This window comes from Paralichthys olivaceus, chromosome 2 (genome assembly GCF_024713975.1).
Source record: "Paralichthys olivaceus isolate ysfri-2021 chromosome 2, ASM2471397v2, whole genome shotgun sequence".
Classification (NCBI taxonomy): Eukaryota; Metazoa; Chordata; class Actinopteri; order Pleuronectiformes; family Paralichthyidae; genus Paralichthys; species Paralichthys olivaceus.
This window is the reverse complement of record NC_091094.1, coordinates 9,279,055-9,304,692: the sequence shown is the minus strand read 5'-3', so window position 1 is coordinate 9,304,692 and position 25,638 is coordinate 9,279,055. Positions and strand designations below refer to the sequence as shown.

The 25,638-nt window shown below is 40.6% G+C and overlaps 1 protein-coding gene and 1 long non-coding RNA gene across 7 annotated transcripts in view; one reads left to right on the top strand and one right to left on the bottom strand.

Moving 5' to 3' along the window:
• LOC138412037 (uncharacterized) overlaps positions 1–23,263 on the top strand; it is an 81,788-nt gene extending 58,525 nt beyond the window's left edge. Inside the window, exons 2-3 of the long non-coding RNA XR_011244556.1 lie at positions 20,077–20,152; positions 22,355–23,263. This is a non-coding gene — a long non-coding RNA (uncharacterized lncRNA). The remainder of the gene's footprint in view (positions 1–20,076; positions 20,153–22,354) is intronic.
• ppp1r16b (protein phosphatase 1, regulatory subunit 16B) overlaps positions 1–25,638 on the bottom strand; it is a 68,014-nt gene that overhangs the window by 18,157 nt on the left and 24,219 nt on the right. For all 6 annotated transcript variants that reach the window (XM_020096726.2, XM_020096729.2, XM_020096727.2 and 3 more), the window contains exons 2-3: positions 24,949–25,363; positions 5,800–5,870 (exon numbers count right to left, since the gene is read on the bottom strand). In XM_020096726.2, coding sequence (XP_019952285.2) covers positions 5,800–5,870; positions 24,949–25,216 — 339 coding nt within the window. In that variant the 5' untranslated portion in view covers positions 25,217–25,363. The remainder of the gene's footprint in view (positions 1–5,799; positions 5,871–24,948; positions 25,364–25,638) is intronic.

Here is a 25,638-nt window from a genome sequence, read left to right as displayed (position 1 = left end):
AAACAGATCAGAGGTGAAAGCAAAGCAAATACAAATGCTGACTGACTGGAAACAGGACTAACAAACACATCCTGTGAATAACATTCTAGTTAAAATATTCAAAACGCTGATACAGCTTCAGAATCTCTAGTTTTGTACAAGGTATTAATTAATCAAGAAGTGTGGTCACACTCTTTTTAATTATAATCCAGAAAGTATTTTTTGCAGTGGAGAAAGTTGAAGTTTGAGAAGAAGTCTCTGTATGTGTGTATAAAAAGAGTTAGATAATAGTGAAATCAGTCAGGCGGCATGAAGAGTAAAGAGAATAAATGAAAAGCTTCAATACATAGATCTAGTTCCCAGTTATAGTTCACTTTAAATTTTATCTGAAGAAATCTGTATCCAGCACAGAGAGATAGAACCATGAGCTGCTCATCACCCATTATATGATTTATTTATTTATTACATAATGTATTCAGCTGCTCTGGGATGTGAAACAGTAAGACCAGTCGTCTTTTTGCCAAAAGCAGAAGTAGTTCTCTGTGGAAACCAGTTTATTTGTGTCATTGTTACTTCCGGTGTCAATAGTGTTAAAATAGCTCTTAAGAATGAAAGACAGAAGCCTGAGTCACAATTTATATTTCCCCATGTGTGCTGGTGTGGGCGCATGCATGAAGATACTGAATTGTTACATGGAGATGGTCATTCAGAGAGCGAGTAGTAAACAGCAAACTTCAAGAATTTATTTAAGGAAAAATGAGCAGCCAAATAAAACTGACGAATCTGAAGCTGCAGCAGTGGCACGACAAGACGTCTGCAAAAAAAAAAGACAGTCGACCTGCTACGCTAATCTCTCAGCCGTTTCTCTTTAAAATTACAACATATTTGCACCCACAACCTAGCAACCAAGCTAAACGTCTAGCCTTCCCCTGTAGATCTGTTATATACCACCTCCTTCCCTCTTGTCCCGGCAACAAGACAATGAAGCAAGCAATGAAATAATGTGCCTTTCATTCACACAAGGATGTTGTGTGTGTGTGTGTGTGTGTGTGTGTGTGTGTGTGTGTGTGTGTGTGTGTGTGTGTGTGTGTGTGTGTGTGTGTGTGTGTGTGTGTTACCGGACAAAGGCCTAAATTATGTCTGTGTGGCTGGAAAACAACAGCAACAGTCTTGCTGGGATCAGTGGGCTGAGAAGATTGTGGCTCAGGCTGAGGAGCAAACTGATAAAGGAAGAAGGGCGGAGACTTTTGACTGAATGGTTGAAATTCAATCAGTCCGTCATTGACAGCGCTGACACTGAACCTGGAACACTGAGAGTTTAAATCTAGCAAGAGCAGCACCAGGTGGCTGAGAGCAGAGCTGAGTCTGCAGGAGGTTAAAGGTTAACAGAGGCTTTAAATTTTACAAGAGCTCAGGCGACAGATGCAAATCATGAAGAGTGAAGGGGTCTGGGTGGAGACACCCGAGGTGCCAAGTTCAGCTGTTCAGAATCAAACCCAGATAGCTAAATGAATTCGATCTGCACTGTGACAAGCAGCTGGGACATCAGTGGAGAACAGGTACGTGGCCTCTACTGATGATTTCAAACTGCTGTTTCACATGATTTCCTCCCTTCTGTCACTCTCCTTCACATATTAGCTCCTCACCACAGTGACCCTGCCATACTGCCAATAACACCCCTTTTCTGCCATCTTTGCTTGTTGACACTGAAACCAACCGATCTGCTAACATGGAGGAGGCAGGGTTTATGACCTCTAAGGCATTCAGCCACCAGGGGGTGATCAGGATGATTTGGCTTCACTTTGGGGACCTGTCGTGTTATCTATCTTAAATGAGCATCGATTCAGCTCGGTGACGACCTCTGCTGTCGACAAAAAGGTGGAACAACAACGCTGCCCCCTGCTGTGTTCGTACCTTTTACAGAACGAGTTGGAATAAAGGTGCAACATTCCTGCTTTTAACAGGTTGTTTAAACGGCACCAACATTTGAGTACAGCTCTGAAACAAGAACAGGGGCACAGAGTAAACAGACAGTTCCAGGGCTTGTTACTGAAGTTGGGGCACTAGATGTAAGATGGTAACATGTTGGCAGAGCTGAGACCTCAGATGCTGTAAAGAGCTTAATGGCTAATGAAAAGGCTGGAACTACACAGGAACACAGACCAACTGAACACAGACCAACAACTGAACAGCTCTACATGATCAAATCCTGCAGATGATCATTACAGCACAAGTCCAGTCATCTCTGCGAAATACTGAAATATTTCAGTAGTTGAATCATTGAAATAAATGTTTTTAAATGTGACTTCAGCAGCAGTCTGTTGATGTTCTGGGTCACAAAAACGCCGGAGCTCGGAGCCAGAGAACAGCTGTGACCCGACCAAATATGGGACAACATGACGTAGGCGTGTTTGTGTGTTTGTGAGTCAGAGGATGTTCCAACCATAAATATCCCAACTACCTTTAATTCCTCTCAGCTAGGTAGCTACGGTGTCTGCTGACAGCAGCAACGTCAGCAACGTCATTGTCGATGTGCTTTAAACAAAGACGCATCATTTCCCGCAGCAGAATTCATACATCCTGGTTCCTGCACGCTTCATCCAGGGGTCACCCCCAACCTGAATGTTCTACACATTTTCCTGTTGTCGTGAACGCATCTGACTCTGACCGTCTCCTGCTGCGTTCTATAGACATGAGAATGATGCCAATCTTCTCATCTAACTCTTGGCATGGAAGCAAATTACACACTATCCTAATGTGACCTAACCAACAGAAAATGATGTATGAGCGTCCCAGGACTAAAGCTATCAAGGAGCTTTCATGAAGCACTGACTTATTCTCACAGGCTGACGTAGTAAATATTGCAGTGTGTACAGGTGTGTGAGTCCATGTGGTGCTGTTTTAATTATGCTGCGGGGACCTCAATCTGTTTACACAGTCACATTATGAGGATTTGTCTTCCTTATGGGGACAAAGAGAATTATTATACTGTAAATCTTTCAACTTTGAGGTGAGGGCTTGTTTTAATGGTAAGGTTTAGGTTAAGGACAAGGGCTCGGGAGAGCATTACATCAATGAGAGCCACTCGCCATGACAGAAATACAGAGGTGTGTGTGTGTGTGTGTGTGTGTGTGTGTGTGTGTACAGTGCTTCTGCAAGCCATTTATTGATTGATGTCTCATTTCAGTGAGGTGAAACCAACCCTAGATAGGACTGACATCTCATTTACAGAAACATCTCCACAGTTTTCCTTCATTTATCTGACCCTGTCCCTCACGGTGCGTGTGTGCATGCGTGTGTGTGTGTGTGTTTGTGAGAGAGAGAGAAACACTCATATCTTTTCTCAGTATCCATCTATCCTTCTGGCAGCAGTGTTTGTGTGTACATGTACGTATTCCCTGTGTGTGTTTATTGTCTCCCTCTCTGCCTGTGTGCATATGATGGTATTTTGTAAAATTGCAGCAGGAGTGAAAAGGTCTCATCTTGAAGACACTGTACGAGCTGACCCATCCAAACAGCTGATTATGAGGCTCACCCACCTACCCACACACACACACACACACACACACACACACACACACACACACACACACACACACACACACACACACACACACACACACACACACACACACACACACACACACACACACACACACACACACACTCACTCACTCACGCACATTCAAAGCCGAAAAGGTCAATCTGATCTCCTGGCAGCCAATGGCCCACATCTTTTAAAGCACCAGCCACATCGGTGGAGACTGATGGACAATTTTTCCTTCCCCTGCTCTTTTCTCTGCCTCCCAGCATGAGCCTGAATATTAGGTTCTGAGCAGCCAAGAGCGAAAGAGAGAGATGGGCTGTGTTAGCTGAGGCAGAGAGGACATATACTGTCAGAGGAAATAGTACAACTGTGGAGACAAATGAGAAGAGAGGGAGAAGGGAGGATGAAAAGTTAATAAAGAGAAGAAGCTGAGGCAGTAATGAGCATCACACCTCTGAAAGATTTAGTCATCTTTCAAGAAAACTCATATGAGGCCACCATGACCAAATTCTAATCAGTTCATCTGTATGTCCACGTGCACGTTTGTACCAAATATGAGGAAATTCCCTTAAGTCATTCTTGAGATATCATGTTGACAAGAATGGGACAACCAACAAACATAATCAGATTTTTTGTTCTGAAGACAAACAATCAATCTTGCTTCTTTGTTTACAGATGTTTTTCTTCACCACCTCATGTCTGCAGGAAGTAAACCTGCTCAGTCAGTTACTGCACCGTCTTTACAGACGTCCTGCTTCAAAACCAACCACTATGAACTATCTTTGCCAGCTGGTCTCTGTTCTTCTGAAAATAACGAAAGAAAAAAGGCAAAAAGAGACACGATCCATTTTCTACCGTGATGAGGAGCATTGATTGGACGAGGTGGAGGCTTTGATTATCTCAGCAGTAATGGATCTAATTAACAAGAGAAAATTGTCCTGATCTCCTCTATTAATTTCCCTCATTTCCCCAATACTGAACTCATTTCCTCACTTTTACAAAACATTGTTTCAAAGTCAGAAAAGCTCCACACTATTCTGCACGAGGCCTTTCATTCATACTGCAAACTGATAATAAATGTAATGTTGTACAGCTCGGTAAAGAACCAGAGTGAAAACCAGGGGCTGTGGAATATTTGCCATCAACAGAACTAACTCAATAATACATTACACAGTTTGAAAGGGCACCTTCTGAAAAATAATATTTTATTCATTCGTCACTATTTCATATCCAATATAGTGTTGAAATTGAACTGGGTGACAGTGTTGAAGAAAAGTACATGTGGACCAAAATGACACAGTAAATGAGTTCCTATTTTCAAGGAAAACAATATTACATTTATCTGAATAAATGTGCTTTTTATGGCCAAAGCAAAAAGACCGAGTTCGCTAGTCACACAGAACACATTTACGTTTTTAAAGCCTTTGAGATGAGGAAAAACAACTGTATGCAGTTGTGTGTGCACAGTGTATTCAATAGTTTTATACATAAACGTCTACATGTCATGTTTAACCTCCTTAGTAGATTATAATTCAATTGCAATTGACTTTGAGGAGAACTCGGTTTAGGAAGATCCATTATGCACCAATTACTGACTATATTACTTTTATTTCCTTTTGCCCACAGGAAGCCGTGAATGCAGCCGCCGCTCTGTCTCCCAGGAAATGACTGTGGTGTATCAATATATATATATTTGTATGTATTTATGTAAATGGGAAGTAATAAAAAGTTTTCACTTATATTTATCTAACCAAAGCAAGATTTCATGAGCAGCTTCAATGAAAAGAGATAGGCTACAGTTTTTGCTGTTGACAGGCTGTATATTTAAAGTACATGTCTGGGTTTTCACAGCATAATCAAGTCAAAAGAAATTCATACATATTTAAACAAACAAGCCAAACAAGCCAAACAAGCGCCCCTGCTGAGGAGAAAACTAGCTATAGAGAAGAAACATCCATTATCAATACCACTTATTCTTTAAGGGCGGGCGGCTGATGCTAATCCCAGCTCACATGGACATGGACAGGTCCTCGGGCAATCCTCCAAACTCACCTACAGTCAATTTAGAGTCTCCATAGAAACATGAGCCAAACTCCACACAGAAGGGCTGCTGTCAAACCAGGATTTGAACCGAGAACCCTGTTGCTGTGAGGTGACTAATCTCTGAACAGGTTTATCAACAAACACACTTCAGGTCTTAATTAACCTCTGGCTTCAACGCTCTAATGTTGTGTCATATAATCTCTGTCAAAGACAGAGTGGGACAGTCTCACCTGATGCAGGGCGGTGAGGCCGTCTTCATTGCAGAGGTCTGGACTCACATTGTTCCTCAGCAGGTAACGCACTGAAGGAGAGAGACACAGAAACATGAAGACTCACATCACTATGAGCAACATGTTTATTTAAATACTAGATTTCCATCTGTTGGTTTAAATAGCTGAATTTTCAATTTAGAATTTAAAACAGATGTTGAGGTGCATTCTTCACTTGTTCTATTGAGAGAAAAAAAACAACGTTGGTGGAAATGAAACGTTTCAGTCTGGTGTCCACACGTGAGGAGTGAGGAGGTGCACATGTTTCCTGATGTTAAGGCTGCTCAGTTATAATCAGTATTTCAGAGAGAATGGGATGTTCTGGCTGCTGCAAACAAAACAACAGATGCAGGATAAAAGCCCGATGAGATTCCATAAAACCCAATTCCTGATAATTGCTCACACGCCTGCAGGCGCACCGCAACTTAACCTTTTGTTAACCGGTGACCAATCCCCCATCAATTTGTGTGATCCATTAATCATACAACATCATCGTGATGCATCCCTGCCAGGATGTTACCCAACTGACCTTGGAAATATGGATGATGGGTAAGAGGTGCAGGGAGGGTTAGTGATGGAGGATGACTCAATCACGCTTAGGATTACATTGTTTGTCTGAATCATGGTCCAAACAGATAAACCGTCCACCTGGACCGCAATTCAGAAAATATCAGCTATCACAGTCTGCATACTGGACAGCTGCCCGACTGCTAAAACCATTAAATCTACCGGCCTGAGCAGGAAGCGGCGGCAGCGGCACGTAGGCCTCCTCCCCACGTCATTATTATCCCCTGTTTTTGGCACCTGCCTTTATTTCCCACAGAAAAAACCCCCAGAGCGAATGAGTGATTCAGGTTATGATGATGATGAGCGCTGAAAAAGAGATGAGAGCGATCTGGGATGATAATATCACATCTGTCCCTTAGACCGACAGAAAAATGGTCACGTACACATGGACTACCTGAGATGCGCCACATGATTTGTGATAGAAAAAAGGTTTTTCCATATGATCTTTTTTTCTTTCACGGTTTGTTTCTCTGAAGTATTTGTTCCTGAGATAACAGACATCTGTGGCCCAGACTCAAACTCGCAGGAACGTGTTCCAGCTGTTTTTCATAACAGTCCATCCGTTTCAGCTCGATGATGTGAATAAAGAATCAAATGCTAAAGAAGTCTCTGCAAAAGGACAGAGCTTTGTATTTTGCCTTATTGATGCAGGTTTAAACAACATGCATCAAGTGACTACTTTGATACAACTAGATATTATACTTTGCACAAAATGTGTCTGGGTGAGACCTTCATCTGCAGGGAAGAAGAATGATGATGATGTTCAGCCCAACACTGTTATGCTTCCTGAATCTTAACGGCTGTATTACTCCTTTATTAGGCTGCTGATAAGTATCACTGTCAACATATTATTTATTATTTACTTATGCATAAAGAGTCTGAATCAACATGCAGGTTACTGTAGAGAACTTCCTGTTTATTTCACCATCGCCTCCAGTGAAAACACTTGAGTCCGAGTTGTCCCAGCGTGATGAGTCCTACAAGTGTGTGTGTCACAGCGTTAGAATCAAGCAGCTTCATAACGAAACAAACATCCCAGATATGTTATAAAGCAATACATGAATGTTGACAAGGTATATTCCTGCCAGCACAAAAACCTTTGTCTGTAAAATAATAACATCAGGACTGAAGAGTTTTCTGTGATGACATCAAACTGTGTTGGCATCATCTCTGTGTTTATTTTATTCAAAGGAAGATAACCTTGTATTACAGTAAAAAAAAAAGAAAGAAAGAAAAACAACAAATGCTTTCAGTCTTCATTTAGACCTAATTATGTTGTGAACAGATTCAACCATTTTTTATTGTCTGTATTTATTGGAACAAATGAAGAGCTTTTTTTTCTTCCACATGGTATCACAGGAGCTAACCTTCCAACTGAATATGGACGCCTAAGATCCTCTTTCATAGAAGCTTTTAAAAGTTTTCTATGAATTTATTTTGTCTGACCAGAGGCCACAGAACAACCAGGGTAAAAATAAATTGCTTGCTCTACCTGCTAATTACCTGCTCTAATGTAAGCAACTTGCATTGCATCACAAAATAGTGAAGAAATGGAGAGAGGCACGTTAAAGACAAGGAAAACTCAACAAGTGGCTGCAGGATGAACAAAATCTTCTCACTTCTAAACCATCTGACATCTAACTAATGAAAAACTGTAACATTTATCTCTCGTCTGGTCTGGACGATTTCATTTTCCTACAGCGCCGACATTCTACTGTTCAGATAAGAAAAATCCAATTTCTGCTGCAGTCCGCTTTAATGCAACTACATTTTTGCATGACTATAAAACATCGCAGGGATCAGCAGTTTCATGATAATACAGTGGTGTGAAAATAAAGAATTAAGAGGCGTGATAGAGGCTGCATGAACAGCAGCACTGTTCAGATCCCCTGCTGCACCACCCTGCTATTATTCTTCATTTAACACAGACTGGTATTACACACACAAGGCAGTGGGCAGGTTTGTGTACGTCAAGACGCATTTACACCTGAAAATGGGTCTGAGATTAGAAATGATTGTTTTCACGCCATTTCACCCTCATTTCTCATGTGGTGTAGCTTCTCCTCTGTGAGTATTCACCACACACACAGTCACGTAAAAAAAAGATTCCGCACTGTTCGGTTCTGGAAAAAATACACCAGATGATGACAGTTGTCAAATGGTGTCTAAAAGTCAGAAAGCTCTGCCTGCTCCCCGGCTCGAAATACAACATATTTTAAAATATCTATTTGCAAACCAGTGTGAGATTAACAAATGCACATGGAGGCAGCACAGACATGCTCACCACCACCAACAGAACTGATGTTGGATTGGTTTTTAGGCCGGCATGCACCTCAATATATGCAGTGGTGCTGAATAGCTTTCTCAGTGAGCAGGGGGTGGCCCCTGATGCACTGCTTAAGATGGAATGGATTTGAGTTATGGCGTGTGATGCACCTGACGACGTGAGGGAAGGAGCAAGACACAGAGACGTGTAAACACCTCGAGGAAAAACAAGAAGGATGATGACAATTTGAAAAACACACTTTAATACGCTCGTGTTCTTAATATTTATGAATGTTTCTATTGCTCTGATTTGTTTCTATTCTCTCTTTTAATACATATTTCATGTTGTCTTGTCGTTGGATTTTTCTCATTTCTGGGAGGAATATTTAGTCTTTGTTTTCGATCTTTGGTGTCTGAACCAATCTGTGTAAACAGAGCTCGGTAAAGTGCTTATGAAATTCAAATGATCCCACAGTCGTGCGATATACTGGAGTTACAATATGGAGGTGGTATGTGTGAGTATGGGTAATAAGTATGTATATAACAGTGTGAGGGTGTTGACAGGTTTAGACATAATGAATGAATCTGTCACACAGAGGTGCACACAGTCATACAAATACATCAGTTCTGAGGCAACTTAACAATATACGCTTTTTCTGTTTGAACCACCTGAAATATTGTTTTTCCTTTTAAAAAAGAAAAAGTGTGTGTGGACAGACAAAATACATTTACTACCAGTTCCTTTATCGGTTAGTTTTCACCCTTGTTACATTTGTTGGTTTGTTGGTTTGTTTGTTTCTCAGCAAGATTATACAAAATCTACTGGATAGATTACCATGAAGCTGTCTCTGGATCAGATATATGTTGTGATGCATTTTGCATTTATGGTCTGTATGAATGTGACAAAAACATCTAAAAAAGGCTCTGAGGTGATTTGTCATCACATGTCAGTAAAACAAACACACTCCCATCGTGCTGAAAGATCGATGACGGAAACATTTTCAAAACAAAAGAAAACAGAGAGAGCATCAATAACATAAAACAAAATCCTTTTAGAGGCAAAAACTAATCACCATAATAAAATGAACAGATAACTGGACACATTAGTTTACACAGGGGAGAGGGAAAGTAATGCGCAAACACGTATGACCATGTCTTATGATTACAAGCACTGATGAAAATTAATTATCAACTTTAGTCAGACTAAACAAATTCACCAATCAACCTTTAACAACACAGAGTTAGTCATCCGACAGAGGAAGACAGAAAACCCACGCAGACACAGGGAAAACATGCAAACTCCACAGAAAGGCTAAAATAATTATCTCCATGGTTCCACTAACTGATTGTAGCAACAGCATTTGCAACGGCAATTATCTTTTGCCTTTTTACGTCTGATTAGCAGCATGGAGCCTCAGACTTAATGAGAAATTGTGCCTAAAATGTGCAACTTTATTTCTTCTCACCCATGGTGTGTGAGTTTTATGATGAGAGGGGAAAATGGGATCTTAAAGGATGTATGATGCAAACCTTAAATGGTAAATTTGGGGGTAAAACATTGTTATTCATCATGCAAACAGAAGCTACACCAGAGGATGCAGAGGAAAAAGAGGGAGGATGGAAAACAGAATTGTAGCTGGTGAAAGACACCATGAAGGTGATTCCTATCTCTCCGTACCACCACCCTATGGGACCAACGAAACACACACACACACACACACGGAGTCGCCATGGTGATTATCTAACCTCCAACAAGCCAGTAACACAATTCTGCAGAAATCTCATGCACGTCTTCCTGGGCAGGTCCTATGAATTCCCACTGCGGGAGGAGATGGCGCTGGACGAGGTGCTTCCCAAAAGATAATAGTTACAAACAGCAGCACAGGAAGAGAAACACTCCCTTCCTTCCTGTTATCTTAGATTTCCTCGACAATACTCCAAGTGCAAGTGTTTGTGTTGGAGACAAACTCATTCAGGCCACAACTTTCCTGAACACTGACTGATGACAACTACTTTACAGTTAAGTACCAATGCAGTTTTCAGCATCAGCAAATATTTCAAGGGTCATGCATTTAAAGGTATTAAGCGATTAAACATATCAGTGTTTCTTTTACGTTTATTAAATCTTTGTGTTTTTTCCCGTTTGGCTGAATGTTGTCTTCACTTTTATGGATGTGTGCAAAATGTAGCTTCTACATGAGTGGCTCTAGGGATGGAGATATTAACCTGCGGTCCACAAAATACAGATTCAAATGATTTAAAGTAAAACACAGGAATTATCCCCAGGGGATAGATCCTAATGACTGTGGTGACCTCCTGACCTTTTCTCAGCCACCTCCCTCAGGTTGTTGTGTGCAATGTCACCACAACTGTTGAATGGATTGCGATGACAGACTTTTGTGTTCCCGTCAAGATGAATTGTAATAACTTTGGTGATAATCAATTATTTGAGAGTAACCATTTGTTGTGCTACACTATTGATTGTGTCTCTGTTGTATTTCATGTTTATAGTTAGTAAAGGATCAATGAGTAGACGTCAACATAGCTTTCTTTAAACGAATTGAAAAAAGTATTTATACTTTAAATCATTTTGTCTGGTTTGTGTTGTCATTCATCACACTGCGCCCAATCATTTACTCCAGATAAATGAAATAATATCACACTGTGAAAGTGAGACTCCTGCTGAAGTACGATAACTTTCTGTGTTTGCATTTTCACAGATCAGGATCTCTCAGAGAGTTCGTGTTTGTGAGCTTTCTTCCTCCCGTTCAAAACATCGCTGACATACAATAGATGAGGAAGCTTCATATCACAGCCAATCACATGCACAGACACTCTGATCTATGACATCAGCCGAGGATTGTACAATCTCAAGATGACGAACACAAAGGAACACCATGTTTTACACTCTGCATGACTTATCATGGAAAATGAATATTTCGTTTTGGAGCTGAGTGAAGGGCGTAGATAAGAGCAACATGGATGTCCTTATGGTCAGAGTTGAGCTCAGGATGCTGACTCATGCTGATCTCCCCATAGGCTCATATAGCCAGTGAAGTGAGGATCAAGTGATATGAGAGGAGCTACGTGAGTTCGATGGTAAGAAGAGTCGAGGAGCAGAATTTATTTCCCCTAAGTTGAATCTTTCTTCACCTTATCAAAGAAGCAGCAATCAGAGCCGCCGCAGAATCCCTCAAATCACAGAAACGAGCTTAAACCTGGGACAGGATAGAACATGTCCATAAAGTGTCTCTGTGGTTTATAATCATCCTGAAACACTGATATACTGGTGAGAGGGCCGATTCTAATGCACTGAGTTAAGTGAGTTACAGTCGTAGGTGCAGTGTGAAACATTTCAATATGATTTAAATGAAAGGGGTCAAACACGAGGCTGCTCACAGGGACTCTGTTACATACACAGTTCAAATCCCCACTTTCATCAACCTGTAGCATTTTTTCAGAAGGAGATAAAAACATTCTGGACATATTAGAGGAAGGAGCCTCTAAGCTTCAGCCTCTGAGCTGGTGTTTTCAACAAATCGATTTAAAAACGTATCAAAGTTGGTGTTTCAAGGACAAATGTCCCCGACATGTGTCCACAGGTCAAAACAAATACCAGGGATATGTAAACTAATGCAGCAGTGAAGTGGGTATTAACCTCAGTCTGGGCACTTACTAGATGACTGTCTGAACATTTGTTCACACATGAAGCAGCTGTTAGTGAGACATTCACACTTTCAGTCATATAGGGACAAACCCAGAGAAAGACGTCCAGACCCTGCAGATTCCCCTCAGCGCTGAGCCAATGTTAAGAAGACAGTTCTTTTACAGCTTCTGTTTCAGTTTAGTTTCATCTCATCTCTCACTGTGTCATTTCCTGCCCCAGCATGCAGCAGTTTCCAGCACAAAGCTGTGAGAGTAATCAAACTGCAGATTGACAGTTAGCAGGTCGCTGGTGAACGTACTGTAGCACTTGGCAGGCGAAGAACCAAATACTTCAATAAGAAAGCTATTAACTTAGAAAGTAACAAAATGTTAATGGATGTAAGTTGTATTTACTGCTTATTTCTGCTGCCTTTAAAAAGAGAAAGAAAATCGAATATCTTAAATTTAAATCTCATGATTAAGTCTATAAATAACAACGATATATTTAGTTAATTTAACATTAACAAAAAAAAGATCAATACACATGGTAATGATGAAAACGTTGTCTAAGGTCTGGTATTTTCTACTATGTCCTAGTTGGAATTATAAGAGTTTCTTTAAATTCTAGAACAATGTTTCACATTGCTGAAAACCATTTGCTGTAATTGTTTTATACATTTTGAAGACATGTGTAATGACTTTAAAAAAATCACTATGTTCTCTGAAAAATGCCTCATCAACTCACCACACCGGGGTAATTGAAAACACTGCTATTATTCACTAATGCCATCATTAGGTTTTGTCACAACCTCAATTTGTTAATTATTTCGCTAATTTACTGCAAATGGAAAAGACTGATACAACAAACATACTCGTGACTGAGCATCAGTTCTCACATATGAGTATCTTAAACTGAAAGACAGAGGAGTAGTTTGCAGAAAAGACATTGTCTGTCTTCCTGTGGGCGGTGCAGAAAAGAAGGCCATTCGACACGTTTATAAGTAGCAGCTAAATGACATTGGTTTTAGTAGGACATTATGAGGGAGGATCATTGATATAATTAGTATTCCACTGTGTGTTATAATTATCCTCCACATGATGAGCTATTAAGGGACTTTAATTGTATGTTAGGCGAGTTGAACAGATGTAGTTAGATGGCACAGAAGGGACGGCGACGGGAAGAGTTGGGATGCAGCAGGTGTTTTTGGGTCACTGTGACAAATTAAAAGACTGAAGTAGACTGAAAACAACATATTTCAGAGATCTCAGGTTTTGATTAGTAAAAGATGATTGGTGCTCACTCTTAAAACCTGGGCAGACGCTCTTCATAATGTAATTAACAGACAAATCTTTCAGGTGGCCCATTGACATTATGGACACGCTGACTAATCCCAGGAGCTGTTATCTGGCAGTGAATCACAACCTCGCGGATGTGAGCCTCAGCCAACGAGTCGAGTTTCAGGTTAAGTCCATGTCTGTCAAGACTCAGTGCACACAAATTATGTAAAAACAATAAGATTGAAGAATAAATTAGAAGCTATGATGTTGAAATAATTATTGTTTCAATTCTTATAAAAGAAGATGCGTTCAGAGTGAGCATAACTCCACCAGGGACAATGCCCCATCTCACCACGTTGATGATAGTTCAGAAAATAAATCTCTTATTGGATTCCACTTCAACATTAAATCTGTCCTTCCTTGGGTCACACCGTACCCCTCCACAAAATGTTATGGGAATCAGTTCAGGGTTTTTTTCCGCAATCCAGCTGACAATCAAACAAGTGCAGATGAAAGGGTGACCTCTGTGGTGGAGGAAAAAAGGGGAAACTATTTTGCTCACAAAAACAAAACAGCCTGTCTCTTATCAGTTCATATGAAATTTGAGTAAATATGGTCATGAACATATTTTCTGAGGTCACAGGAATCCTTAACCTTTAATCACCAAACTTCTAATCAGGTAATCTTTGAATCCGACTGAATGCTGACGCCAAACTTGAAGAGGAACTGACAACACCGAAAGCATAAAGTCTCCGGTCACAGATGCTGCTGGTGTGGAAACATAATAAAACTTAAAACATGAATTTAATTCTAAATTTAGTTCATTTTCATTAATATAAGTCTATCTTTAAGTTTCTTTTCAGCTCTGACTCTGTTCTGTCAAACTAGTCAGGCCAGAGATGACACCAGCAGAATTCATGAATATCTGTTTGTTAACTGAACATAACCCAAAGCCACATCTTCTTGATCGTAATAAAGATAGAAATTGTGATCTCCTGTGTGTAACTATGCTTTTGACAGGAGTGAATCTCTAAATCTCTAGAAAAACAGACTCAGTCAGTTCATTTTACTTATTCAAATGTGTCATCGTGGCAATTCTGCAACAATAGTTGCATCAAATTAAATCTAAGAGTTGAAGCTGTGTGTATTTTTGGCCTCTCTTGATCGACAGCTCCACGGATGTAAAAAGCTGCAGGGGCTGCTATTTGTTCATCCCAGCTCAGCTCCACTTCACAGCTTCCTAGTGATAAAGGCTGTTTTCAGTTGAGTTGGTTTAGTATAAGGTATTTTATCAAATTAAAATCTATAATCTAATCTGACCTCCTGACTGTGGGTTCTTCTAAATCCCTATCAAATCCATTCAAATTTTGTTTTCAAGACGTGACGATTTTCACTTCTTCAAAGGGTTAGAGCATCTCACAATTCAAATATACAAATATACAGTTAACTGACAGTTTAGTTCAATATCTGAAATATACAATTTTGACTCTCCAGAGAAGTTAGTTAACTGAAAGATGAAATAACTTAACTTTAAGTTAAAACATTTCAGACTTTACTCCTTCTCTCCTGTAGCTTCAACACATACAGTTCTAGACTTTATTATCATCTTGTCAATGATGTCACAGTCCTGTTTTTGTTTGGTTTGGCCTAATCCTCACTGAATAATCCTGAATCCTATTGCAGGATTTATGGTGGAGGGTTGGTGGGGGATGATGGGCAGTTGGAGAGACACTGGAGGATGGTTTTAAACAGAGTGGGGGAGCAGCATCGTGCTGAACAGGCGCTGTGGGGATTGACAGCAGGATCAAGTCAGACTCACTCTGCCGTTTAAACGGCTCCGGCACGCAGACAGGTATACGCTTTAATCCCAGTCAGTGGTGAGGATGTTGCCGGGCTTACGTGTTCCCTGAGATGAGATGGATGTGTCAAAGCAACTCGAACAAATTTCACAGAAACTGATAAGACACTTTGACTTGTAAGACAATAAATGAGTCATAATGTATGACAGTAAATTTAATGCAGGGTGTCTACAGCTACAGGACGTTTATGACCTTTTTGATATCACTTGAAATTTGATTGAATTAAAAAACACATTTTGTCCTTTAGATTCGCCTTGATCTCATTTTCCCAGGTTTGAAAGGTTTCCAACACAAAGCACAGTTGGCTTCATAACAATAAATAATAAAAAATGCATTTCCCCATGGTCAGGTTGGCTAGAGAGACATTTTAATGCATGGACTTAACCAGAGAAAGAATAACGATACAGCACATCCCAGAACTAAATTTTAAAAAGTGGAGAAATATCTGTGGTGACCTTTGGCACGGATCCATCCAATCTGACGAGTTAAGACTTTTTAGGGCCTTTGATTTCAGGCTTCCTGCAGGTTTCCACAAGTTATATTTAACAAAACTAAATTTGTGTTTACATTACTTGTTTACTTAACTATGACATTTACTGATGTCACATTTTCACTGTCCTCTTCAGTGCTGCAAAAAAGCTCAATTCCCTGCACTAAAGGATTATCTTATTTTACACTCATGACAGTTCTGTCCCATTAAAATCTTTATTAACAAGAGATTTGCAACATTAAATTTAGTTAACTAAATTTAGCAGCCGTAACCACATCCCATGGTCTCCCACTTACTAGGCCATGCAGCAGCGGCGGCAGCAGCAATGATGATGCACAATTTGTGCCTTTGCAGCTGAGTAGCTCCGGGCCATGGCTGCCTGGACCTTTCTATGTCTGCCTCAGTTACCATGGAAATAAGAGTTAACTTGAGAGTCTGTGCTCTCCCAGGAGATTTGACTGATGTGGAAACGGGGGAGTAGAGAGAGAGAGAGAGAGAGAGGGGAGGAGAGGGAGAAAGATAGCTCAGCAAGCTCATTGGCAGAGAATCGCTTAGTGCGGTATGGTTCACTAAAGACTGCAACTGACCCAGCAAAGAATAATAATAATAATATGTGGATTTCATGGGAGTACTTTGCACACAGAAGAATGAGTGATGCAGTGTAGGGATAAAATGAAGCAGGGATAGTTCATTGCTCAGATTTTATAAATGACCCGTTGTGTGTTGTGTGTTGTGACAGTTTCACGGCTGAGAAACATGTTCAATTATGACGCTGAAGAAGCCAAAACTCAGATAATTCCACGGCCCAGTGAATCCTGCTCTTTCAACTGACACAACAACACAACAACATTTATTCCCCACACAACAATTAGTTCAACTTTTTTGTTTGTATTGTTGTGTTTTCTTTATCTCTCAGTATTCTTGTTCCCAAATGATGTAACATGACCAGGATGAGTCAGCCCCCTCTGCCCTGGCTGAGGCACGTGAACCTGCACGGCGGGGAAGAGACAGCCATGTCAGTGTGTGCCAGGCCGAGCAGCAACGCCTGGAGGAGCCCGGCCTGACGAGCACACAGAAGAATGTTAATTTAGAGTGACAGAGCAAGAGCGGGGAAGCAAAGGAGTGTGACAGAGTAGAGATGAATAGAGTTCTGTTGACCTCTAGGCTGCCAGAGACTCGATGAACGCTAATCAAAAAGAGCTGACAAAAAGGAGACAAGGAGAAGAGTAAACCCCAAACCTCGCAAACTGACAGAAGAAATGGTGACTTGAGAGAAACACACTGCTGTCAGGAGAATAAGACTTGTCCTCTTAATCACAGAAGCTTTAGATAGATGCCACAAGCATGAGGATCCATTTAAAGTGCAGCTCTCAACCTCGTCATTGTTGCAGCTCCACTCAGAGTGTGAAATGTCAAATCCCACTTAAGTAATCAACAGCTCAGAATTGTTGCATAAAATCATTGGTGGAAAAAAGCAAATGTGCAAAGTGCTGGTGGTGAAGTGGCCTCGATATGATGAGCCTCACTTTTGTCATCAGGAGAGACGCAGGGGTCGTAAAACTGATCGCACTCGTCCCATGAATGAATAAATGAAGGTGTCCAGAAAATACCATATGGCTTTTTAAAATGTTGGCAGATCAGATGCAGTAAATGCAAATGTTTTGCTTGATAGGTTTAATTGAGATATAAGAAAGCTTAGCCAGCACAGAGACACTTAAATCCCTTTAGTCTGTCAGTGAGTATTTTACTATTAATTATCCTGTTTTCTAATAAATGATTTATTCAGTCATGTTTGGTGAGACTAACACGCCGGAAACTGAGAAGCCCTCTCACTAGGCTGTCTTGCCAGAGTTGCATCTTTTACGATACAAAGAAAAACACTGCTGCTACATGATGTTCCCAAGATGTAAAAAACAAAACAACAAAGAAAAAAACTACTCCACGTCCATGGCTATTTAATCACTGATGCCAGAGAGTTCAATGTGCGCCATAACGTCGCACAGACAAATAGCGGCACCAGCATTAAAACTGCTAAAATAAAGATGTGATGTTTCTATCAGTGCCAGAGTTGGAGCTTTGTCTACAGCAGAATAATTTGACCAGGGAGCAAAAACGTTCACTTTCAAAAGGGTGGAGCGAATTGTTATTCCTTCAATAATTACATTATTGATCACTAACATTCTACCCACTAATGATTCGTTCATTATTGTCTCAGCTCCAGTCTGATCCTTCCTGAAGAAGACGACCGGAAGTCAAACAAAGCAAAAAAAAAACAAGATTCAGTAAACAACATATTTTCAGATGTTAAATTATATCCTGCACTTCTTCACAGCTAAAAAACTAGACTGAAAGGCGTTTACAATCATAAACATGCCTGTGTCCTGGTGCAAAACAGAGGCCGACCATCGTACACTGAACTTATCAAAGGTCCGAGGTCATATCAGCTTCTTGAAAATGTGAGTAAACAACCTTCTTAATGATAAGTCGCTTTGGATAAAAGCGTCAGCTAAATGAAATGAAATGTAATGTAACAGATCACTGGTTAGTACTGAGGAATACACATTCTTTGTTAAAATCTAATGCAGAGTAATTACAGATTTTCTGGTGGGAGTTTGTCACAGAACTACTCAAACAGTAAAAGGCTATGTGAGGTCTTATAAACCACAATCATTATTAAATAAAAAGAGAGTCAAAGAGAGTAAGAGATCCAGTGCATGTCAAATTCTGCATGTCTGTATCTCTCATCTTGTCTGCTCCCTTTATCAGATCCAATTTTTTACAGAGTTGGTGATAGAAGTGGTGGAGAACAAGCTCCAGGCAACTTTTACTGTTTTAAAGTCTGTGAGTGTAAATCACTTGAAATTTACCAATTCTCTTTTGTCTCAGGCCAAGATAATTACTGCACCACTGGAAGACCTACAACACCATTCAGTACAGGATCAGTTGATGCAGGGGGTTTTCAACCTATCACTAGGTTCACTTCACACAGGTTTTGGTAAATGGACTTCGGTGCTAAGACGAGTGGCCACACAGGCGTCTGTGGAGATTCCAATTAACTGGGTGAAGAGCCAATAGACATGATTTGAAAAATGGACTCTTGCATGGATGAACCGTATCCTTCTAAAAAAAATTGATATTTTGGGCCCCAACGATCGATCCACTGAGCGTTCATTTATAAACAGGACTCAGGGCTGCTTGTGTTGTGGTGGTTGCTTTGGTGCAAACTGTATTGGATCAGAGTGACCAATGTGTTGAACACTGTTGCTGGGGATGTTTCACTAAATGTGTTCATGTTCTTTGTCAAAGTTTAATGACTGGTTTTCAGCGGCTCCTCCGAACCTAGAATGTAAGTAATGATTGCTATCACTGTTGTGTGGCCTATTGCTAGGCAACACACAGTCTTGCATACGGTACACTTAGCCATTTAACTAGATATTGCCAATTTGCTTGCATTTTAGTGGCAACCGGACAGCACTCAACTCTTCATCAACTCTAAAAACAGAATCAGTATTGGGAAGTGAAAAACAGTATCAGTACATCTCAGTATGAATCATATTTGTCAGGTACCTTCTATCTTTTTTACCCATTTTATCAAACCATGTGATCTACTTGTTAGCCAAAGGCAAATTTCCACACAAATGAACAAGATTCTTATTCTAAAGTCCAAGACTAACCAACAGGGGCACTTCAGCAGTACAAATAAAAAACAATACTGCTGTTAATTAGCTAGAAATATGACTTGGCTCCATGTTTCCCATGCTATTTCATTACATCTAAATGTTGTACAAACAGTAGGGAGCACCACCGTCGGTAGCAATTAACACCTCTGGAGGGAAAATCAATAACACAGTTACAGTTGTTGTTTTCCGTATCTCCACATGTGATCTTAAATCCATCAGTAAAATCTCCTTTGCATAAATAACATATTTTATACTATGGTCCTGTATATTGTGAAGAAGATGATGAGTAATATTTTGCATCCAAAGTCGTGTGTTTGTCAAAGTCCTTACACCATCGGACAGTCTCTGCTTTTCAGTCATTTCATGAGGAGTCTGTTAAATCTCTCCAGTGCCGATTCACACCAAGAGTGAACAGTAACTAACATGCAGTGTCTTAATGTCTTTCCTCCTTTAGATACAACCAGAGAGCTGGAGGGTAAAATAATTGAAAAGAGTGAAAGAAAGAGTCAGAACAGACATCAATGTCAAAGGTCAGTACTTTCTGGAAAATTGCTTGTATCCCATCAGTTTTACTTATTTGTTATTTGTGTTTCTCGTTGTCTTCTTTTCACTGCTCTTGTGTGTCTTTTTAATGCTACTCTGCTGCTACCATATGCTGCTGATCAGCTAAGCCTATCTCTGGCCTCCGAGGAGACGGCCTTACCACTCTAATAAGGTAGCAGAAGAAGGCACACAAATTCCTAGAACTGAAAAACAGGAAGCTTTGCTCGCTGCTGGAGTATTTTGTTATTCTGAAATCAGGAGTTATTGCCCCCCCCCCCTGTATTTTTATGGTGATGATATGGCAGTTAAAAAAAAAGTGGTGAACCAAGAGCGAAAGCCGCAGGGCTAAAACTGGAATGTGGATTTTAAGGGTGGCTTCTCTAACATCTAGTTACAACTTATGATTTTCAGTTGGAAATTAGAGGTAATCAGTGGTGTGTGTGTGTGTGTGTGTGTGTGTGTGTGTGTGTGTGTGTGCATGTGCGTGTGTGTGTGTGTGTGTGTGTGTGTGTGTCTGTGAAGATAGAGTTCAGGGATGGGAAAGACTGAGTTGTAAAACACTCAGTAGGTTCATGGAGTGGTATAACAACAGGGCATGACACAGCTGATGTTCACATGATCACAATGACTGTAACAGAACACTTTCAGTTTATTATCCTCATTCTGTGGATATTTAATCACTTTGTCTCTTCGATTGGATCTTTTTTTTTAAATATTTTTGTTAGAAATGTGCTCATTATCTTACATAATACGATTTCAGTTATCGGGTATAGCTCAATGACTGTAATAAAACAGCAAAGGCTGCGCATGCAATGTACTAACACACATATCAGTGCTCATCAACAAGTTATTCTGCTCCTTATTATAATAATTAAAATTATTGAAAGGGAAAGAGGACGCCTGAAAATGACATTGCACTGAAACATCAATACGTAAAACACTGTGTTTTGTCTGTGTTTGACAACTTAATCAGATAACAGGGCGGTGCTAAGAGGAACTGCCAAGTCAGTCCATACTCTCTCCATGTGTATATGTTGTCAGTCCCTTTGGACCCCAGTGGCTGCTCCTCTGCAGGATAGCAGCTCTCTGGAGAGAAGAAAACCGATCAGTCTCAATAAACAGAGAGCTGCGCAGAGAGACACTGAGGTGCTTCACAGTAATTTCACAGTCATCAGCCCTCATCACCGAGAGGGGGCAAGAAGGCAATGAAATGAGACTCTGGATGCATCCAATCCTCTCCTTCCCCTTCTTTCTCATCCCCTCATACTCAAACTTTCAGGTGCAGAGACAAACTTTCCAGCAACGCTTAGAAGTTTGTTTACATTCATGCAAGATCAAATATTCTTCTTTATCTGTCCTTGTCACAAACACACAAACACATAGCTTCAGTGCGCATTGCGTCCTCTGCAGCTTCACTATATCTGAATCTCCTCACCGCCTGGTGAGTCTGCTCCCGCAGCTTTCACAGTAAGGAAGTTATAATGACAGGGATGCTATAATTCACAGAGGAAAGTAAACAAACTCATACATGTACACACACAGTGTGTATATATAAATATATAAACACACACAGAAACATGTACAACTGCAAATACAGAAATCAAAGTTTCAATGACACCACCTACTGTTCGAGATACAGTAAAGCTTAAAAAGCTCATATATTCACACACACACACACAGTCAGACAACATGCACACAAATAACCACACACATATTTGTCAATGTGCGGTTACACACATGCTCTCCTGTCAACACAATGACGCTCTGACTGCAACTGCAGAGAAATAAGAGAAGCAAAACATTCACTCATCCACTCCAACTTATCAGGGATAAAATATACGAGTCAGTCCAGCCAATCAAAGTCCTGATCTTATTATGGCCTTGATGCCGATAGAGTCAGCCTCAGGTCAAAGTCAATCTCACGCTCTCTCTCTCTGTGTTTTCTTTTTACTTCTCCATACAGCTCTCTTTCCTTCTATTCATAAAAACAAGGTGATAGGTGGCTCCATTTATTTCTTTCTCACTTTTTTTTTTTACTTGTCTTTGCGTTTTAGGAATTTCAGAGTTGATGCTGTTTTTCAGAGATGTCGCCACATTTGATTTTCTTTACTCTTTTCACAAAACCTTTAAAAAATTGCCATGCAAGACAAATCAATGATGGTGTCAAATATATATATTTTTTGTCAAAGATGCCTGAGCCTGTGAGCAGTGTGCTGGAGCTGCATAGCGTGAGGAGTCATGATGCCTGATGGAGCATTTGGGGACCGGAGGGAATGAGGGGGGAGATTATCAGGCTCCTGAGCGAGCCAGCTGCCACTGGAGCTGTGTGGGCAACACTACATCCTGCCTCCTTTTCTTTTTTATCTCCCTGCCTTTCTCATGGTCTCCCCTGAGTAAACAGAGCCGATAGCAAATGTTTTTATGCCCCGGCAGCAAATAGGACCGGTATCATGGTCCCTTCAATACATGCACGCGACCAATCATGAGTCAGTCTCAGCTGTCAATCATGTGATTTCACCTAGTTTTCATCATAACTATAAAACCTGACAGAAAGTGACAGAAACGAGCATTGAGAAAAATGGAGCGATGCTTGTTTTCTAGTTCAGGCAGATAACTCGAGCTACACTGCTCTACTCATGTGACATGCCTCACTCACCACAATCCTCACCACACACCCTCCCAATCTGGCGGTCTATTTAACTGGCAAAAATGTCCCATCTCTCCCTCTGCTTGTCAACGCCCCTGCATCCACCTGTAGGGTCCAGCAACGGCTCAAATATATTTGCTCATCACTCCACATCACATCAATGTAATCACATCTAGAGAAGTGATGAAGTCAGAGCGAAGATGACAAACTAATTATTTTCTGCTGCTGCGAGAAACATTTCAAACCTATACTGTGACTATTTGATTTGGTCCACGTCCCATCCACTAATATGGAGGAGGCAGGAGGGAACACTACTGTGGTTCAAATGAACTGGTCCATTTAACCAGATGTTTGAAAAATACATAAATAAATGTCATGGTGAAAACTAATGAGTAATTATAAGATATTATTCATGTGACTGACATTCACAATTAAAAAGTTCAACTGAAAAACTACATTACTGAGATTCCAGTCTTTTATTTCATTTTTTCAAAACAAACAAATCTGTGTGGAGATGTTCTGCCATTCATCACTCATTCTTGCATCCTTTTCAAACGATCTTAGCTATCAGGCTTTTGTTGCTCTGGCCTCGGATTTAAAAAAGTAATTTACAAGGTCAGGGGACATACATGGTGAAGTCAAAGTCTTTACTTTTCTCATCTCTACAAAGTCTTGTGTGATTTTTGCAGTGTGTTTGGTATCATTGGCATGTTGGGAAATTCCTCTCCTGCCACGCTTCTTAAGAAAGGAAGTCACATTTTTATTTCATTTTCAGTTTTTCCAAAACAAAAACTTGTATTTATTGGATCATTTATAAATGTCATCTTCCCTAAAACGAATGCGCTCTAGCAGCCCTGTGTCAGTACATTTCTACCTCCTGGCCAGATCCCCACTTGATCCAGACTCATTTATTTTAGCTTCATATGGTACCAAAAATCTGCCCTTCAACACTCAATCTGTGGCATGATTCACTAATGTCTAATGTGTTCTTGACCATATAACATTTCTAAATCAGAGTATAATGCTTATTATTCTGGAAAGTTAGTGTGGATTAACTTCTTTTCATAACACCTTCCTTAAATAAAATTATTTATTAAATATACACTTCCTGCATGTGACAGTAAATACACCGAAGACCTTCTGGTAATTACACACAGCATCACCATGTACAGCAAAAAAGAAACGTTTAACACAACAACACTGTGTGTGTAGAATCTACAAACGCAGATTTTCCTTTTAAACTAGTGAGGTGCTATTCTTTCTCCTCTGAGCTATTTTTATCAAATCTGTATTTAGGTTACACATGATAAAATCCAAAAGGACATCCAGGCAACACCAATCCCAAGTCTTCCTCTGACTCTCTCTCCAGCTGGAACTTTTACATGCCACATCTTGTAAATGTGTTCGCACAGCGCAGAGCAGCTTCTGCTCCGTAAAATACTATGAAAATAAATAACCCTTGTGCTTGTTTCCATATCTGTAGAGATAGTGTGCACGGTAGCCATGGGCTGCATCTGTTGTGATAGAACAAGTTCAATCTAATTTCAAGTCAAAGTGAAGTTAAATTAGATGCTATATCTAAAAGATAAGCAGCCTTTTATCATCCCTGCATCACTGACACAGTGTAAGCACAGCCACAGCATCGTTGGGACTGTTTGTACTGGAGGAAAACAATTACTATCTCCAAATATGGGGACACTGTCCATAGGTATTTTAATTAGAGGACTGACAGAGTTTCATCTCAGTGTGACAACTCCATTATTTCCCAATGATAAAACAGTTTCCTCACAGAATAAATCCAGTTAGAATAGAGAGACTTCCCCTGGCAGTTTAAGTGGGCAGGCCCAGCTAATCGTTTTCCTGACCTTGGCATTTTGATATCCAGCTGAAGAAGTGAGGCTGGGCAGAAATTAAAGTAATTATTCAAATGCGGCATCACTGAGCTCTGTGCCGAGTTTCTCTCCGAGCTCATGAATGGAAGCCCAGCGCATATTTCCAACTTAGTTGCCTTGTTACAACCAAAATAAATCCACAGTGCATATATTATTTTTGCCAATCATGTATTTTTACTGCAGTTGTGTAGCCATTAATCTATATTTTATAATGTGCACAAATCACAAATCTTTCTACCCTTACCTTCATCTGGATCATTCCTGGCCGATGCCTCCAGAAGCGCCACGCTGGCGGCGAACGACACATGCCTTTTGGACTCTCCTTGCTGGAAGTTGTTGGCGTTGCGTCCCTTCTTGTCCGCCTTTCGCTTCTTGTTCTGCATCTCCTTCTCATACACAGCCCATCTCTTTAGCTGCTGTGTACGCCGTTTTTGGGCTGTCCTGAGCCTCTCCAGGCTGGGCACCTTGTCCAGCTGCTGCAGCTCCTGGATCAGCTCCAAGTGGTTAGCCATGACGGCAGGGGGACTGGACCGCAGTGGTGGTGGGTGATGACGGAGGGGTGAAATTAAGGGAGAATGTTTTTCTAGCGAGGACTGCACCTTCGGCTGCGGCCTCCTCCCACCATTGTCATCTTCATCCTTTCAGCAGTGGTAGACTTTCTGAGGGAGGAGACAGAAAGAGAAAAGCTGGTGTTCATATAAATATCAGCCACAAATCTTAACTACTTGGAGCTTTGTTTGATGCAGTTTATTACTTGGGGTAAATCTTTAGCCACTGGGGAAACATTGAAGATTTAAAGTGAGCATGGTTTGAAAAGTGCACAGAGATGCATTTTGGTGGACTCATTAGACAGACCAAAGTTCAAGCTACCATGGACCCAGTCGCTGGATAGCTGTTTTCATGTTGTCTCAGCATTTTCTTTAAACTGTGTCGT